Source organism: Salvelinus alpinus, chromosome 16, assembly GCF_045679555.1.
Source record: "Salvelinus alpinus chromosome 16, SLU_Salpinus.1, whole genome shotgun sequence".
Classification (NCBI taxonomy): Eukaryota; Metazoa; Chordata; class Actinopteri; order Salmoniformes; family Salmonidae; genus Salvelinus; species Salvelinus alpinus.
The window spans coordinates 46,031,025-46,050,556 of record NC_092101.1 but is presented as its reverse complement, the minus strand read 5'-3'; the positions used below and the strand labels follow the sequence as shown (position 1 = coordinate 46,050,556).

Below are 19,532 nucleotides of genomic sequence, written 5' to 3'. Positions count from 1 at the left end.
GTACACACAAACACGCACACAAACACGCACACACACACACGCCTCTGTGGTGTATATAACGGTCTGTCTCCCTCTGTGGTGAATCTAACGGTCTCTCTCCCTCTGTGGTGAATCTAACGGTCTCTCTCCCTCTGTGGTGAATCTAACAGTCTGTCTCCCTCTGTGGTGAATCTAACAGTCTGTCTCCCTCTGTGGTGAATCTAACAGTCTGTCTCCCTCTGTGGTGAATCTAACAGTCTGTCTCCCTCTGTGGTGAATCTAACAGTCTGTCTCCCTCTGTGGTGAATCTAACAGTCTGTCTCCCTCTGTGGTGAATCTGACGGTCTCTCTCCCTCTGTGGTGAATCTAACAGTCTGTCTCCCTCTGTGGTGAATCTAACAGTCTGTCTCCCTCTGTGGTGAATCTAACAGTCTGTCTCCCTCTGTGGTGAATCTAACAGTCTGTCTCCCTCTGTGGTGAATCTAACAGTCTCTCTCCCTCTGTGGTGAATCTAACGGTCTCTCTCGCTCTGTGGTGAATCTAACAGTCTGTCTCGCTCTGTGGTTTATCTAGATGATATTCGTGACTACTTTGGGGTGAAGATAGCCATGTACTTCGCCTGGCTGGGGTTCTACACCACGTCTATGCTGTATCCTGCTGTCATCGGCTTCGTGCTCTGGGTTCTCACCGAGTCTGACCAGGTGACTTTTACACTGGACCTTTTCAAGTGTCCTATCCAGGGGGTGTACTCGTACATCACGCTGCCTCACTCTACAGAAACAGGAGATAGACTAGTGTCCGGTCCAGGAATGGGGTGTACTTGTACATCAAGCTGCCTCACGCTACAGAAACAGGAGATAGGCTCCTGCCCTGGGGGTCAAGACACTGCTTACTTACTTACAGCTTACTTTTCAAATGCACTGTTTGTATCTCATTTAGTACAGATACACAGAGACATACTCACTGTGATACACTCCAATCTGCTCTGAAGTACAGTGTATTCCCTTCTTTAACAACGTTAGCCTTTATCTACTGGCTCACGGGGAGATATTGAACTGTGTTGACGTTTGAAAATGTAGCAACAGTGTTTCTAAGGTTCCTCAGATATGATGATCTCATGTCTTTTCATAGAATAGAAGGACCACCTGTGTATTCTCCTCTTTCCTCAGACGAGTCGTGATATCTGCTGTGTAGTCTCTCTCCTCAGACGAGTCGTGATATCTGCTGTGTATTCTCTCCTCAGACGAGTCGTGATATCTGCTGTGTATTCTCTCTCCTCAGACGAGTCGTGATATCTGCTGTGTATTCTCTCTCCTCAGACGAGTCGTGATATCTGCTGTGTATTCTCTCTCCTCAGACGAGTCGTGATATCTGCTGTGTATTCTCTCTCAGACGAGTCGTGATATCTGCTGTGTATTCTCTCTCCTCAGACGAGTCGTGATATCTGCTGTGTGGTGTTTGCCCTGTTTAACGTGGTGTGGGCCACTCTCTTCTTGGAGAGGTGGAAGAGAAGGGGGGCGGAGCTGGCCTATAAGTGGGGTACGCTGGACACCCCTAACGAGTCCCTAGAGGAACCACGGACGCAGTTTAGGGTGAGGAGGACATGAGAACATTTCAACTCAATGTCTCAATATATTTTACAGAAGAAGATGACTAAAGGAAAACACAGAGCTACAATAAAAATGAACAGGTGTAAACATTTCTCCTTCCTCTTCCCTTCCTGCTACTCCCTCTCTCCTCTCTACCTCTCTCCTCCCTCCACCTCTCTCCTCCCTCCCTCCCTCTCTCACATCCCTCCCTCCACCTCTCTCCATCTACCGCCACCTCTCTCCTCCCTCCACCTCTCGCCTCCCTCCCTCCTTCTCTCACCTCTCTCCCTCCACCTCTCTCCATCTCTCTCCACCTCTCTCCTCCCTCCGTCTCTCGCCTCCCTCCCTCCACCTCTCTCCTCCCTCCCTCCATCTCTCTCCACCTCTCTCCTCCCTCCACCTCTCGCTTCCCTCCACCATCTCCCTCCACCTCTTTCCATCTCCCTTCAACTCTCTCCTCCCTCCCTACACCCTTTCTCTCCTCTTTCTCCCCCCCCCCCCTCTACAGGGTGTGAAGCGGTGCAGCCCCATAACAGGCTGTGAGGAGTTTTACTACCCACCATGGAGGAGGAGGGTGTTCAGGTGGCTGGTCAGCCTGCCCATCTGCATCCTGTGTCTCTGCTTTGTGTTCCTGGCCATGCTCCTCTGCTTCGAACTGCAGGTCACTGAATGATCAACAGCTTCTAGTAACACTGTCAAACTTCCTTACTGGAGATGTACAGTTGAAGTCGGAAGTTTACATACACTTAGGTTGGAGTCATTAAAACTCGTTTTTCAACCACTCCACAAATTTCTTGTTAAACAAACTATAGTTTTGGAAAGTCGGTTAGGACATCTACTTTGTGCATGACACAAGTCATTTTTCCAACAATTGTTAATAGACAGATTATTTCACTTATAATTCACTGTATCACAATTCCAGTGGGTCAGAAGCCACTGGTCCAAAACTGCCATAAAAAAGCCAGACTACGGTTTGCAACTGGGGACAAAGATCGTACTTTTTGGAGAAATGTCCTCTGGTCTGATGAAACAAAAATAGAACTGTTTCGCCATAATGACCATCGTTATGTTTGGAGGAAAAAGGGGGAGGCTTGCAAGCCGAAGAACACCATACCAACCGTGAAGCACGGGGGTGGCAGCATCATGTTGTGGGGGTGCTTTGCTTCAGGATGGACTGGTGCACTTCACAAAATAGATGGCATCATGAGGGAGGTTAAAGCTAAAGCTTGTTCGCAAATGGGTCTTCCAAATGGACAATGACCCCAAGCTTACTTCCAACGTTGTGGCAAAATGGCTTAAGGACAACAAAGTCAAGGTATTGGAGTGGCCATCACAAAGCCCTGACCTCAGTCCTATAGAAACTATGTGGGCAGAACTGAAAAAGCGTGTGCGAGCGAGGAGGCCTACAAACCTGACTCAGTTACACCAGGTCCGTCAGGAGGAATGGGCCAAAATTCACCCAACTTATTGTGGGAAGCTTGTGGAAGGCTACCTGAAACGTTTGACCCAAGTTAAACAATTTAAAGGCAATGCTACCAAATACTAATTGAGTGTATGGAAACTTCTGACCCACTGGGAATGTGATGAAAGAAATAAAAGCTTAAATAAATCATTCTCTCTACTATTATTCTGAAATTTCACATTCTTAAAGTGGTTACTAGGATTAAATGTCAGGAATTGTGAAAAACTGAGTTTAAATGTATTTGTCTAAGGTGTATGTAAACTTCCGACTTCAACTGTACATTTCTTTTGATTATGAATCGGTCATAAACATCTATTCCTTAGGATGGATGTGGTTCTTGTCAGTGCATTCTATAGCTGTATGTAGCCACGTAATACAGAATAGTTAGATATATATATTTGAAGCCATATACAGTACCAGTCAAAATTGTAGAATAATAGTGAAGACATCAAAACCATGAAATAACACATACGGACCAAAAAAGTGTTAAACAAATCAAAATATATTTTAGAGTTTAGATTCTTTAAAGTAGCAACCCTTTGCCTTGTGACAGCTTTGCACACAGCTTTGCACAATTCTCTCAACCAGCTTCATGAGGAATGCTTTTCCAACAGTCTTGAAGGAGTTCCCACATATGCTGAGCGCTTGTTGACTGCTTTTCCTTCACTCTACGGTCCAACTCATCCCAAACCATCTGAATTGGGTTGAGATCGGGTGATTGTGGAGGCCAGGTCATCTGATGCAGCACTCCATCACTTTCCTTATTGGTCAAATAGGCCTTACACAGCCTGGAGGTGTTTTGGGTCATTGTCCTGTTGACAACGAAGGATAGTCCCACTAAGCGCTAACCAGATGGGATGGCGTATCGCTTCAGAATGCTACGGAAGCCATGCTGGTTAAGTGTGCCTTGCATTCTAAATAAATCACTGACAGTGTCACCAGCAAAGCACCCCCACACCTTCACACCTCCTCCTCCATGCTTCACGGTGGCAACCACAAATGCGGAGATCATCCATTCACCTACTCTGCGTCTCACAAAGACACGGTGGTTGGAACCAAAAATCTCAAATTTAGACTCATCAGACCAAAGGACTGATTTCATTGCTCGTGTTTCTTGGCCCAAGTTAGTCTCTTATTTTTATCGGTGTCCTTTAGTAGTGGTTTCTTTGCAGCAATTCAACCATGAAGGCCTAATTCACGCAGTCTCCTCTGTACAGTTGATGTTGAGATGTGTCTGTTACTTGAACTCTGTGAAGCATTTATTTGGGCTGCAATTTCTGAGGTGCAGTTAACTCTAATGAACTTATCCTCTGCAGCAGAGGTAACTCTAGGTCTTCCTTTCCTGTGGCGGTCCTCATGAGAGCCAGTTTCATCATAGCACTTGATGGTTTTTGCGACTGCACTTGAAGAAACTTTCAAACTTCTTGACATTTTCCGTATTGACTGACCTTCATGTCTTAAATTAATGATGGACTGTTGTTTCTCTTTGATTATTTGAGCTGTTCTTGCCATAGTATGGACTTGGTCTTTTACCAAATAGGGCTATCTTCTGTATACTGTACCACCCCTACCTTGTCACAACACAACTGATTGGTTCAAATGCATTACGAAGGAAAGAAATTCCACAAATTAACTTTTAACAAGTCCCACCAATTCATTGAAATGCATTCCAGATGACTACCTCATGAAGCTGGTTGAGAGAATGCCAAGAGTGTGCAAAGCTGTCATCAAGGCAAAGTGTGGCTACTTTGAAGAAGCTCAAATATAGAATATATTTTGATTTGTTTAACACTTTTTTGGTTACTACATGATTCCATATGTGTTATTTCAAAGTTGTGATGTCTTCACTATTGTTCTGCATTGTAGAAAATAGTAAAAATAAAGAAAAACCCTTGAATGAGTAGGTGTGTCCAAACTGTTGACTGGTCCTGTATGTAGATTGCCATTGTATGGACTGTACAGGTTTGTAATGTGTTTAATAAGTAAGAAAGTTGTTGTTGTTATGGTGTTTGCAGGAGTTTGTTATGGGGATTAAAGAAGTGCCTCGTCTGGCCCGGTTCATCCCTAAGATCATGCTGGCCATCACTGTGACCGCCTGTGACGAGGTGTACAGGAAGATAGCCTACTGGCTCAATGACATGGGTGAGAACACGCACTCTTATCCCTTTCATACACAGACCAACATCCCACTATTTTACCATGCCTGCTTCTGTATACCAGGTGCTGGTCTATCTGAAAAGGGTAGGCGGTAGGGGGGGGGGGGGAAATAATATATAAACCTACCGTGAATCCCAAACCAACCTCTCGCCCCTATCAACTCAGTCGGAGGGCCCTCCATTGTCATGTGCTGCTGACGAAACTCAGAGGGTGACTTCAAGAGTGGCGAGTGAGGAACAAATAAACCGCTCAACTTCGGGAAACACTTGTGATGATGCAATTCATGTTTCACATTTAAATAATTAAACAAGCATGAAATTGAAAGGAGAAAATTCCCTGTGTTGTTTTACAATATATAAAACTCAGTAACATGTAAAAAAAATTATTTGGGAGAAATGTAATCTGTTACATGTGTCAAGCCTCGAAATCAGACACAAACAATTACAGGTGGCCCATAATTAGACACCTCTCCATTCTTTTGTATGAAATTGTGCAAACTCAAAAATAACGCGGTGCGTTATGGGATACCACTTCGCGCTGAAGCGAGCAGCGTAGCTGGCTCTGTGGAAGTGGCTATCGGAGGGTCTAATTAGTCCCTACACCCTTCGTAATTTTCACCCCCTCAGCTTTGGGACACTTGTGCATGTGGCAGAGGGGAAGGGGCTAATGGAGGGCAGAGAGTCGAGGAGCAGCGGAATTTAAAAAACTAATTCAGGTGATGATGATTATTGCTGTGAAATCTGACATTATATTTCTTCCCCCACAGAAAACTATAGACTCCAGAGTGCCTATGAGAAACATCTCATCATTAAATTGGTTCTTGTGAGTGCTGTCATCTTCCTTATTACATGGAAATTGGACTCACTTTTCACAAGACAAAGGATTGAAATACAGAATTTACACTTTCCCGCTGAGGTTTTTACCACTCACATCTTTTCTTTCTGTACTCTCAGTTTCAGTTTGTAAACTCTTATCTCAGCCTTTTCTACATTGGATTCTACCTCAAAGACATGGAGCGTCTGAAAGAGGTAAGAGACACTGAAATCACAACACGTTTCCACTCCTTCCAAATAGTTACCCAAACCACGTTCACCTTCCTGGTCTTCCTTGCTTCATCCATCCCTCCCCTTCACACGTTGCTCTCTCTCTTCGTTCTGTCTATTTTTCCATCCTGTCTCTGTTGTGTGGTTCCGTGGTGCTGGTTCCGTGGTGCTGGTTCCGTGGTGCTGGTTCCGTGGTGCTGGTCTTAGCTGTTACTGGTGTTCTCTCTGGCACAGAGTCTTCTCAGACAGCTGAAGGACAATGTGCTGCCTTTTGTCTTCCTCAAGATCAAGCTGTTGGTCGTCACCATCCCCTGGGTCATCAAGGCCTCCTTCAGGTCCAAAGTACGACCTTGCCTGTGTGTCAAGGGGTTAGAGGTCAAAGTCATCTCGACATTACCTGCCCAGCGCCCCATGCATGACCTTAGACCTTTAAACATCATGTGCCTTATTTGTGTAGAGTTGTAGTCTGTTATTCTGTTGTGCTTGTAGTTTTAGCATCATTATGTATCTTTGACATTGCATAGAAAGCATTTCCATGTCAGGTAGATGCAGGATGGCTAAATGTGTGTCTGTTGTAGGCTGTCTGTTAGCATAAACCTGCTGTTGTAGGCTGTCTGTTAGCATAAACCTGCTGTTGTAGGCTGTCTGCTAGCATAAACCTGCTGTTGTAGGCTGTCTGCTAGCATAAACCTGCTAGTCCTATAGCACATGTAGTCCTGTTTTTGTAAGGATTCTGTTGGTAACTTGTCACACACCCAGTTACCTACTATAGGAAGACGTGTAGTACATGTGAATACTATGTTGATTTAAAAACACATATAGAATGTTCCACAGTTGCTTTTTCACTCTGCCTGTCTCTTTGTTGGTTGTGTTCATGATGGGACTTTGGAAGCGGTTGATATGTCTGTTAAGCAGTGTTCTGCTTTGGGTTTGTAGCGTCTGGCTACCTGTGGATTTGAGCAGCTGTTCTATAAGGTTTGTGTCGGGAAAGTCATATGCCTGGCACGTCAATCTGTCACTCTGTCCTTTTGTCCTTCTTTCTGTCACTCAGTCCATCTCTAATAACTGTGCCCTTGTGTGTTTATAGTTTATTAATTTCTGTGTGTTTATAGATTTCTGAAAACCAAAAATGTTCGAGGATATGTTTTTATATGTCACTTTCTGTTTGTGTTAAGGAACATATGAATCATTTGTTGTCATTGGTGTAAACTGCTGATTGATGACTGATGCCTGAGGACTGTCTGTCAATGTGCTATGTGTGGTTTGTGCTTTGACTTGGTCATGGTTTGCAGTGAAATGACAATATGTGTGTGTCTGTGTCCTAGGTCTCAACTCAGTGCTAGTCATGGTAGTGGTAGTCATGGTAGTGGTAGTCATGGTAGTGGTAGTCATGGTAGTGGTAGTCATAGTAGTGGTAGTCATGGTAGTGGTAGTCATGGTAGTGGTAGTCATGGTAGTGGTAGTCATAGTAGTGGTAGTCATGGTAGTGGTAGTCATGGTAGTGGTAGTCATGGTAGTGGTAGTCATAGTAGTGGTAGTCATGGTAGTGGTAGTCATGGTAGTGGTAGTCATAGTAGTGGTAGTCATAGTAGTGGTAGTCATGGTAGTGGTAGTCATGGTAGTGGTAGTCATGGTAGTGATAGTCATGGTAGTGGTAGTCATAGTAGTGATAGTCATGGTAGTGATAGTCATGGTAGTGGTAGTCATGGTAGTGATAGTCATGGTAGCGGTAGTCATGGTAGTGATAGTCATGGTAGTGGTAGTCATAGTAGTGATAGTCATGGTAGTGGTAGTCATGGTAGTGGTAGTCATGTTAGTGATAGTCATGGTAGTGGTAGTCATGGTAGTGATAGTCATGGTAGTGGTAGTCATGGTAGTGGTAGTCATGGTAGTGGTAGTCATGGTAGTGATAGTCATGGTAGTGGTAGTCATGGTAGTGATAGTCATGGTAGTGGTAGTCATGGTAGTGGTAGTCATGGTAGTGATAGTCATGGTAGTGATAGTCATGGTAGTGATAGTCATGGTAGTGGTAGTCATGGTAGTGGTAGTCATGTTAGTGATAGTCATGGTAGTGGTAGTCATGGTAGTGATAGTCATGGTAGTGGTAGTCATGGTAGTGATAGTCATGGTAGTGGTAGTCATGGTAGTGATAGTCATGGTAGTGATAGTCATGGTAGTGGTAGTCATAGTAGTGATAGTCATGGTAGTGATAGTCATGGTAGTGGTAGTCATGGTAGTGATAGTCATGGTAGCGGTAGTCATGGTAGTGATAGTCATGGTAGTGGTAGTCATAGTAGTGATAGTCATGGTAGTGGTAGTCATGGTAGTGATAGTCATGGTAGTGGTAGTCATGGTAGTGATAGTCATGGTAGTGGTAGTCATGGTAGTGATAGTCATGGTAGTGGTAGTCATGGTAGTGATAGTCATGGTAGTGGTAGTCATGGTAGTGGTAGTCATGTTAGTGGTAGTCATGGTAGTGGTAGTCATGGTAGTGGTAGTCATGGTAGTGATAGTCATGGTAGTGATAGTCATGGTAGTGGTAGTCATGGTAGTGATAGTCATGGGAGTGGTAGTCATGGTAGTGGTAGTCATGGTAGTGGTAGTCATGGTAGTGATAGTCATGGTAGTGGTAGTCATGGTAGTGATAGTCATGGTAGTGGTAGTCATGGTAGTGATAGTCATGGTAGTGATAGTCATGGTAGTGATAGTCATGGTAGTGGTAGTCATGGTAGTGATAGTCATGGTAGTGGTAGTCATGGTAGTGATAGTCATGGTAGTGGTAGTCATGGTAGTGGTAGTCATGTTAGTGATAGTCATGGTAGTGGTAGTCATGGTAGTGATAGTCATGGTAGTGGTAGTCATGGTAGTGATAGTCATGGTAGTGGTAGTCATGTTAGTGATAGTCATGGTAGTGGTAGTCATGGTAGTGATAGTCATGGTAGTGGTAGTCATGGTAGTGATAGTCATGGTAGTGGTAGTCATGGTAGTGGTAGTCATGGTAGTGATAGTCATGGTAGTGGTAGTCATGGTAGTGGTAGTTTTGCATGTCATGGTTTTGATGTTGCACATTGGACCAGGCAGTAGATCCAGAGTGTGTATTTGAATGGGAGTGAACTGCTTGTGGTTTAGATATACAGTTGTTTCCAGTCCATTGTGTTTAGTACTGAGTGAATATTTTATTTTTGCAAAGGAATTATATTTCTTGATTTTGTACAACGTCATTTGTTTACTGTGGTGCCCTAATGATTATTTATCGAAATCGCTATGCATGGTATAAAACCCTGTGACAGATCCTGCCATCGCTGACCTTTAACCCTTGATCCTGTCCTCTATTTCCTGTTTGTGTCAGATGCTGGCCACCCTGCTGATATTCCGCCATTTTGTCCAGAACGTGAAGGAGGTGATGCAGCCTTACCTGTACGAGCGCCACAAGCTGGGCGAGCTCACCCTGCGCAGTGTCTGGGATCTGCTCCTCTCAGCCCTGCTCAAGTACTGCAGGCTGGCCGCAGGAAAGCCCCAGGTTTCACCCACCGACCAGGCCATGCCGGGCCCTGGCCTGAGGGGAACCAGACCCGGGGTGGGACAGCCTGAGCGCAGGTAATGCTGACACAACAGCTTGTATTCATCCATGAATACGTAACACGAGAGCTTCCTTTTTCAGACATGTTTCCTTCAGTGTAGTCAAGCCTATGTTTTGATTTGTTTGAGGATGTGTGACACATTCACATTATTACATGGCTAACCCAATACAATAGTGTTATAGATAGTATATGATTAGACTACAGTCAAACCTTTCCTCTGTTCTGCAGGGAGAAGAAGTGTCTGAACGGGGGATGTGGGGTGCCTGAAGAGGAGGAGGGAGAGAGGGAGGAGGGGGACAGTGGGAGGTTCAGTGAGGGAGAGAATGAGGAATCGTCTGAGAGTCTGATAGACTGTGGCCTCAAGCTGAGGAAGGTCAGCTTCATAGAGAAGAGGGACAGGAAGTCGTCTGGAGGGGGCTGCGTCCCCACAATGGAGGACAGTTTCCTGGAGGACGGCAGCCCCACTATGGTGGAGAAGGGGATGGATCCGGCATCGGTGTTCGAGACATATGATGATGACGATGACAATGGCGTCACTGAGACAAAGGACACGGGAGTTTCGGCCAATGAGAGTATGGCGGCTGCCCCGCTGCCTTCTGGGCCAGAGAGCACGGTGACGGTGCGTCATCGCAGAAGGCAGAGGAGTTTGGAGAGGGCAGACTCTAAAACCAAGCGGGAGTCATGGATCGACCCGCCAGAGGAGCAGGAGAGTACGAGTCTGGCACAGGCTGAGATAGAGAGCTGCATGCAGACATATGAGGTAAGAAGACAACACACACACACACACACACACACACACACACACACACACACACACACACACACACACACACACACACACACACATACACACACACACACACACACACACACACACTAACTAATGAGCAGGCTCACTCACTATGTGAACTATGTCAACAATGCCAACTCTAAATAAACAATTCCATCGTCCCAAATGAGACCAACTAGAGGGGTAACCATCCTGCTGTAGATCTATTTCCATTTCCATACAGAATCATGTAGCTGGGCATGTGTTCCTGTTACCATGGACCTAGATGTACCCCATGCTCTCTCAGCCAAACTCAGGTCATGCCTCTGTCCATCCATATGATACTCCAATATATCCTGCCTAGGGTCCTTCACAAACTCTCATTGGATCCTTGAGCTCTAAGCTGTTGATTGGTATCTGGGATGGCATGGATTGGTTTTGAGGTTACCTCGGGGAAAATACTTCTAGTTATTCTATTGACTACTGTGCTAACTTGAATGTAATTACGGTGTAAATCAAATCAAATTGTATTGGTCACATACAGATGTTTAGCAGATGTTATTGAAGGAGTAGAGAAATGCTTGTGTTTCTTGATCCAACAGTGCAGTAGTATCTAACAAGTAATATCTAACAATTTCACAACAATACACACAATACACACAAATCTAAAGTAAAGTAATGGAATTATGAATATATAAATATTTGGACGAGCAATGTCAGAGCGGCATAGACTAAAATACAGTAGAATAGAATAGAATACAGTATAGAAATATGAGATGAGTAATGCAAAATATGTAAATATTATTAAAGTGACTAGTGTTCCATTATTAAAGTGGCCAGTGATTTCAAATATATGTATATATACCTCTAAGGTGCTAGTGATGGCTATTTAACAGTCTGATGGCCTTGAGATAGAAGTTGTTTTTCAGTCTCTCGGTCCCAGCTTTGATGCACCTGTACTGACCTCGCCTTCTGGATGATAACGGGGTGAACAGGCAGTGGCTCGGGTGGTTCTTGTCCTTGATGATCTTTTTGGCCTTCCTGTAACATCGGGTGCTGTAGGTGTCCTGGAGGGCAGGTAGTTTGCCCCCGGTGATGCGTTGGGCAGACCGCACCACCCTCTGGAGAGCCCTGCGGTTGTGGGCGGTGCAGTTGCTGTACCACGCGGTGATACAGCCCAACAGGATGCTCTCAGTTGTGCATCTGTAAAGGTTTGTGAGGGTTTTAGGTGCCAAGACACATTTTTTTCAGCCTCCTGAGGTTTATCTTGGCCAGGTCGCAGTTGTAAATGAGAACTTGTTCTCAACTAGCCTACCTGGTTAAATAAAGGTGAAATAAAAAAATAAAAAGAGGCGCTGTTCCGTCTTCTTCACCACGCTGTCTGTGTGGGTGGACCATTTCAGTCTGTCTGTGACGTGTGCACAGAGGAACTTTAAGCTTTCCACCTTCTCCACTGTGGTCCCATCGATGTGGATAGGGGGGTGCTCCCTCTGCTGTTTCCTGAAGTTCACGATCAGCTCTTTTGTTTTGTTGATGTTGAGTGAGAGATTATTTTCCTGGCACCACACATCCAGGGCCCTCACCTCCTCCCTGTAAGCTGTCTCGTTATTGTTGGTAATCAGGCCTACTACTGTTGTGTCGTCTGCAAACTTGATGATTGAGTTGGAGGCATGCTTGGACACGCAGTCTTGGGTGAACAGGGAGTACAGGAGGGGGCTGAGCATGCACCCTTGTGAACACACACCCATGTGTTGAGGATCAGCGAAGGGGAGGTGTTGTTTCCTACCTTCACCACCTGGGGGCGGCCCATCAGGAGGTCCAGGACCCAGTTGCACAGGGCGGGGTTCAAACCCAGATCCGTGACTAGTTAGTCTCTCAAAGCACTTCATGATGACAGAAGTTTGTGCTACATGGAGAGAGTCATTTAGTTCAGTTACCTTAGCTTTCTTGGGTACAGGAACAATGGTGGACATCTTGAAGCATGTGGGGACAGCAGACTGGGATAGGGACAGATCGAATATGTCCGTAAACACTCCAGCCAGCTGGTCTGCGCATGCTCTGAGGACGCGGCTAGGGATGCTGTCTGGGCCGGCAGCCTTGCGAGGGTTAACATGGTTAAATGTCTTACTCACGTCGGCCACGGAGAAGGAGAGCCCACAGTCCTTGGTAGCGGGCCGCGTCGGTGGCACTCTGTTATCCTCAATGGGGGCAAAAAAGGTGTTTAGCTTATCCAGAAGCAAGACGTCGGTGTCCGCGACGTGGCTGGTTTTCCCTTTGTAGTCCGTGATTGTCTGTAGACCCTGCCACATACGTCTCATAGAAAATAGTATTTATGTAATACTACCACCAGGAACTGTAAATACATTGTATCTGTGTCTGGCGCTATGCACTCAGAGTCAACTGGCAGTACCACTGAACCATAAAAAGACGGACATCTACGTTAGGGGTTCTCTTGACGTCACTGTGCGTAGCTAAGTTATTCATGAGTAGCTAACTTCCAATACATGTACAATTACAGTACCAGTCAGAAGTTTGTACACATCTACTCATTCAAGGGTTGTTCTTTCTTATTTACTATTTTCTACATTGTAGAATAATAGTGAAGACATCAGAACTATGAAATAACACATATGGAATCATGTAGTAACCAAAAAAGTGTTAAACAAAACAAATCATATTTTGAACGGGATTATCATCTATCCATGTCACAGACAGTGCTGACTATCCCTTGTGTTTTCTGTCCCTTCCAGGACACCTTCCAGGACTACCAGGAGATGTTTGTCCAGTTCGGCTACGTGGTTCTCTTCTCCTCAGCCTTCCCCCTGGCGGCCATGTGTGCCCTCATCAACAACATCATCGAGATCCGCAGCGACGCCTTCAAGCTCTGTACCGGCCTGCAGAGACCCTTCGGCAAGAGAGTGGAGAGCATCGGACAGTGGCAGGTATGACTGAGCTACAGGTAGGACTGAAGGACAGGTATGACTGAGGGACAGGTAGGACTTAAGGACAGGCAGGACTGAGGGACGGGTAGGACTGAGGGACAGGCAGGAATGAGGGACAGTTCGGAACTGAGGTACAGGTAGGACTGAGGGACAGGTAGGACTGAGGGACAGGCAGGAATGAGGGACAGGTAGGAACTGAGGTACAGGTAGGACTGAGGGACAGGTAGGACTGAGGGACAGGCAGGAATGAGGGACAGGTAGGACTGAGGGACAGGCAGGAATGAGGGACAAGCAGGACTGAAGGACAGGTAGACTGAGGGACAGGTAGGACTGAAGGACATGCAGGACTGAGGTACAGGTAGTACTGAGGGACAGGTAGGACTGAGGGACAGGCAGGAATGAGGGACAGGTAGGACTGAAGTACAGGTAGACTGAGGGACAGGAAGGCTGAAGGACCTGCAGGACTGAGGGACAGGTAGGACTGAGGGACAGGCAGGAATGAGGGACAGGCAGGACTAACGGACAGGTAGGACCTAGGGCCAGATAGGACTGAGGGACAGGCAGGACTGAGGGACAGGCAGGAATGAGGGACAGGCAGGACTGAGGGACAGGTAGGACTGAGGGACAGGCAGGACTGAGGGACAGGCAGGAATGAGGGACAGGCAGGAATGGGGGACAGGTAGGACTGAGGGACAGGTAGGACTGAGAGACAGGTAGGACTGAGGGACAGGCAGGACTGAGGGACAGGCAGGACTGAGGGACAGGTAGGTCAGTCAGAGGGGTGGGAATGGGAAACTGTGGTTATGGAAGGCCACAGAATGCACAGACTTTTGTTGCAGCCCAGCACTAATATTTAATAAACAGAGACCTGTCCTTTCATAAAAGCCTATTCATGGATTTAACTTGTGTAAGCTTTATAGGCATGATGTTCTGTGTACATACAGTAAACCTGTCTGTGGTGTGTGTGTGTCTCTCTGCAGACGGCGATGGAGGCCATGGGTCTGATCGCCATCATAGTCAACTGTTACCTGATTGGTCAGTGTGGTCAGCTGCAGCGCCTCTTCCCCTGGCTCAGCCCTGAGATGGCCATCATCTCCATTGTCATCCTTGAGGTACATCAGATACAGAGCCTTCAGAAAGTATTCACACCCCTTGACTTGTTCCACATTTTGTTGTCTTACAGCCTGAATTTAACATTTATTGAATTTATATTTTTTGGGTCACTAGCCTACACACAATACCCCATAATGTCAAAGTAGAATACATTTTTTTGACATGTTTACAAATTAATTAAAAATGAAAAGTTGTAATGTCTTGAGTTAGTAAGTATTTAACCCCTTTGTTATGGCAAACCTAAATAAGTTCAGGAGTACAAGTTTGCTTAACAAGTCACATAATAAGTTGCATGGACTCTGTGTGCAAAAACAGTGTTTAGCATGATTTTTGAACCCCACACATACAATTATATGTAAGGTCCCTCAGTCGAGCAGTGAATTTCAAACACAGATTCAAAGACCAGCTAGGTTTTCCAATGCCTTGAAAAGATGGGCACCTATTGGTAGATGGGTAAACATAATGACACTTTGGATGGTGTATCAATACACCCAGTCACTGCAAAGATACAAGCGTCCTTCCTACAGTATATCAAATCACATTGTATTAGTCACATGCGCCGAATACAACAGGTGTAGTAGACCTTACAGTGAAATGTTTACTTACAATCCCCTAACCAACAGCAGTTTAAAAAATATGAATAAGAAATAAAAGGAACAAGTAATTAAAGAGCAGCAGTAAAATAACAATAGCGAGACAATATACAGGGGGGTATCGGTACAGAGTCAATGTGCAGGGGCACCGGTTAGTCGAGGTAATTGAGGTAACATGTACAGATAATAACAGAGAGTAGCAGCAGCATAAAAGAGGGGGGGGACAATGCAAATAGTGTAGGTAGCCATTTGATTAGATGTTCAGGAGTCTTATGGCTTGGGGGTAGAAGCTGTTTTGAAGCCTCTTGGACCTAGACTTGCCGCTCCGGTACCGCTTGCTGTGCGGTAGCAGAGAGAACAGTCTGACTACAGTGGCTGGAGTCTTTGACCATTTTTTAGGGCCTTCCTCTGACACCGCCTGGTATAGAGGTCCTGGATGGCAGGAAGCTTGGCCCCAGTGATGTACTCGGCCGTACGCACTACCCTCTGTAGTGCCTTGCGATCAGATGCCAAGCTGTTGCCATACCAGGCAGTTATGCAACCAGTCAGGATGCTCTCGATGGTGCAGCTGTAGAACCTTTTGAGGATCTGAGGACCCATGCCAAATCTTTTCAGTCTCCTGAGGCGGAAAAGGTGTTGTCGTGCCTTCTTCACGACTGTCTTGGTGTGCTTGGACCATGTTAGTTTGTTGGTGATGTGGACACCAAGGAACGTGAAGCTCTCAACCTGCTCCACTACAGCCCCGTCGATGAGAATGGGGGCGTGCTTGGTCCTCCTTTTCCTGTAGTCCACAATCATCTCCTTTGTCTTGATCACATTGAGGGAGAGGTTGCTGTCCTGGCACCGCACGCACGGCCAGGTCTTTGACCTCCTCCCTATAGGCTGTCTCGTCGTTGTCGGTGATCAGGCCTACCACTGTTGTGTCATCTGCAAATGTAATGATGGTGTTGGAGTCGTGCCTGGCTGTGCAGTCATGAGTGAACAGGGAGTACAGGAGGGGACTGAGCACGCACCCCTGAGGGGCCCCTGTGTTGAGGATCAGCGTGTCGCATGTGTTGTTACCTACCCTTACCACCTGGGGGCGGCCCATCACTTCATGGCTACAGACGTGAGTGCTACGGGTTGGTAGTCATTTAGGCAGGTTACCTTAGTGTTCTCGGGCACAGGCACTATGGTGGTCTGCTTGAAACATGTTGGTATTACAGACTCGGACAGGGAGAGGTTGAAAATGTCAGTGAAGACACTTGCCAGTTGGTCAGCGCATGTTCTCAGTACACGTCCTGATAATCCGTCTGGCCCTGCGGGCTTGTGAATGTTTACCTGTTTAAAGGTCTTGCTCACATCGGCTGCGGAGAGCATGATCACACAGTCTTCCGGAACAGCTGGTGCTGTCATGCATGTTTCAGTGTTATTTGCCTCGAAGTGAGCATAGACATAGTTCAGCTCGTCTGGTGGGCTCGTGTCACTGGGCAGCTCTCGGCTGTGCTTCCCTTTGTAGTCTGTAATGGTTTGCAAGCCCTGCCACATCTGACGAGCATCAGAGCTGGTGTAGTACGATTCGATCTTAGTCCTGTGTTGATGCTTTGCCTGTTTGATGGTTCGTCGGAGGGCATAGTGGGATTTCTTATAAGCTTCCAGATTAGAGTCCTGCTCCTTGAAAGCGGTAGCTTTCATCAACTGTTCAGAGGAGACTGCTTGAATCAGGCCTTCATGGTCAAATTTCTGCAAAGAAACCACTACTAAAGGACACCAATAAGAAGAAGATTGGGCCAAGAAACACGAGCAATGGACATTAGACCGGTGGAAATGTGTCCTTTGGTTTGATGAGTCCAAATTCTTCAAAAATTGTCTTTGTGAGACGCAGAGTAGGTGAACGAATAATCTCTGCATGTGTGGTTTCCACCGTGAAGCATGGAGGAGGAGGTGTGATGGTATGGGGGTGCTTTGCTTGTGACACTGTCTGATTTATTTAGAATTCAAGGCACACTTAACCAGCATGGCTACCACAGCATTCTGCAGCGATACGCCGTCCCATCTGGTTTGCGCCTAGTGGGGCTATCCTTTGTTTTTCCACAGGACAATGACCCAACACAAGAAGGAGAGTGATTGAGTACTGCATCAGATGACCTGGCCTCCACAATCACCCGACCCCAACCCAATTGAGATGGTTTGGGATGAGTTGGACCGCACAGTGAAGGAAAAGCAGCCAACAAGTGCTCAGCATATGTGGGAACTCCTTCAATACTGTTAGAAAAGGATTTCAGGTGAAGCTGGTTGAGAGAATGACAAAAATGTGCAAAGCTGTCATCAAGGCAAAGGGTGGCTACTTTGAAGAATCTCAAATATAAAAATATATTTTGATTTGTTTAACACTTTTGCTTACTACAAGGCGAGACTCAGATGCAGACACAGGAGGCAGATGGTTGGAGTCTCACAATGTTTAATAATCCAAAGGGGTAGGAAAGAGAATGGTCGTGGACAGGCAGAAAGGTCAAAACCAGATCAGAGTCCAGGAGGTACAGAGTGGCAGGCAGGCTCGTGGTCAAGGCAGGCAGAATAGTCAGGCAGGCGGGTACAGAGTCCAGAAACAGGCAAGGGTCAAAACCGGGAGGAATAGCAAAAGGAGTACGGGAAAAACACGCTGGTTGACTTGACTAAACATACAAGACGAACTGGCAAAAGAGAGACAGGAAACACAGGGATAAATACACTGGGGAAAATAAGCGACACCTGGAGGGGGTGAAGACAATCAAGGGAACAGGTGAAACAGATCAGGGCGTGACAATTAGTGTATTTTATTTATTATTTTCTTCCACTTTGACATTATAGAGTATTTTGTGTAAGTCAAGGGGTGTGAATACTTTCTGACGGGACGGTAATGCCTAGGCTTTAACTCAGTAGGCTGATGGGGGTTTGAGTTGCATAGACCCATGTTTTTATGAGTTAGTCTCTCAGTCTCACACTGTTTCAGTGTTGGCAGGGTTAAATAGGGATTTTGTGGTAGTCTAACACTCAGCACTGGTCCAGAATTAGATTTGATTGACATCCTCTAATAGTTGAGGTGAAGATATATGGCTAGAAAACTGATCTCTGAGCAGCTCAACCTCTCAAACTGACAGCAACCCAGCAGGCCTTATAGATGTGTTTCTTTAGAAGTCACCTCAGTGAGCTATGGTCCTCTTACTGTCTTCCAAAAGACATATTTCAAACGTTTATCGTGACCTGCACCAATGTGTTTTGGGTATCAAGACTTCCTCAGTCTACTAGCATGCTTTCAGGTGAGCTTAAGTCATCATAATATGACATATATCTGCTGTCTTATTTCATATGAACTTTAAATCTTTATTTGGTAATGTCAAAATATATATATATTTTTTATCCCAGAGAAGGGAGAGTCTTGCTCACCAGCCAGCAGCAGGTGTGTCTATGAAAGACTATGTTGAAGCCAACCACAGCTACCGCAATGAAATGTATCCTTTTCTGAGGTGGCTTTCAGCTCTACAACTAAGTGCCCATAGCAGTAAAGACGATGAAGTTTTCTATGAGGTGCTTCACTCCTGGGTATATCTGTGGGTGTTGATAAGGCAGATGGGTGGTGAGTGACGTGAACCCCGAGTCTCAGCCAGTCACTGTACATACCTGTAGGAAAGGTCAAGTGTTACACAATCTCTGGACACTCCGTCACACTACCGGTGGGTGGGGTGTAGGGGGGGGGGGGGGGGTCTCAACATACTAAATCAACACAGCACAGCAATGCAGCCAGTAAAGAGGTCACAGCTGTTGTGTCCTCTTGCTTCATGGACAGCATAGGTCAGAGTGCAGTAGGCCTATCACTGATTCAAAGTCACTGATTCAAAGAAAACTGATTCAAAGAAAACTGATTCAAAGAAAACTGATTCAAAGTCACTGATTCAAAGAAGACCACGCACTAGAGAGAGAGCAGACATTTCTTTTTGATGCTTTAACGTTTTACACAGCATATAAACTCAGCAAAAAAAGAAACGTCCCTTTTTCAGTACCTTGTCTTTCGAAGATAATTCATAAAAATCCAAATAACTTCACAGATCTTCATTGTAAAGGGTTTAAACACTATTTCCCATGCTTGTTCAATGAACCATAAACAATTAATGAACATGCACCTGTGGAACGGTCGTTAAGACACTAACAGCTTACAGATGGTAGGCAATTAAGGTCACAATTATGATGACTTAGGACACTAAAGAGGCCTTTCTACTGACTCTGAAAACACCAAAAGAAAGATGCCCAGGGTCCCTGCTCATCTGCGTGAACGTGCCTTAGGCATG

At 45.7% G+C, this 19,532-nt stretch overlaps 1 protein-coding gene across 2 annotated transcripts in view; it reads left to right on the top strand.

Annotated features, from left to right (window-relative positions):
* The window catches only part of ano8b (anoctamin 8b), a 150,391-nt gene that overhangs the window by 121,684 nt on the left and 9,175 nt on the right, over positions 1 to 19,532 (top strand). For both annotated transcript variants that reach the window (XM_071346392.1, XM_071346393.1), the window contains exons 7-16: positions 553 to 680; positions 1,410 to 1,571; positions 2,077 to 2,229; positions 5,046 to 5,172; positions 5,954 to 6,009; positions 6,141 to 6,215; positions 9,580 to 9,827; positions 10,040 to 10,571; positions 13,331 to 13,522; positions 14,503 to 14,634. In XM_071346392.1, coding sequence (XP_071202493.1) covers positions 553 to 680; positions 1,410 to 1,571; positions 2,077 to 2,229; positions 5,046 to 5,172; positions 5,954 to 6,009; positions 6,141 to 6,215; positions 9,580 to 9,827; positions 10,040 to 10,571; positions 13,331 to 13,522; positions 14,503 to 14,634 — 1,805 coding nt within the window. The remainder of the gene's footprint in view (positions 1 to 552; positions 681 to 1,409; positions 1,572 to 2,076; positions 2,230 to 5,045; positions 5,173 to 5,953; positions 6,010 to 6,140; positions 6,216 to 9,579; positions 9,828 to 10,039; positions 10,572 to 13,330; positions 13,523 to 14,502; positions 14,635 to 19,532) is intronic.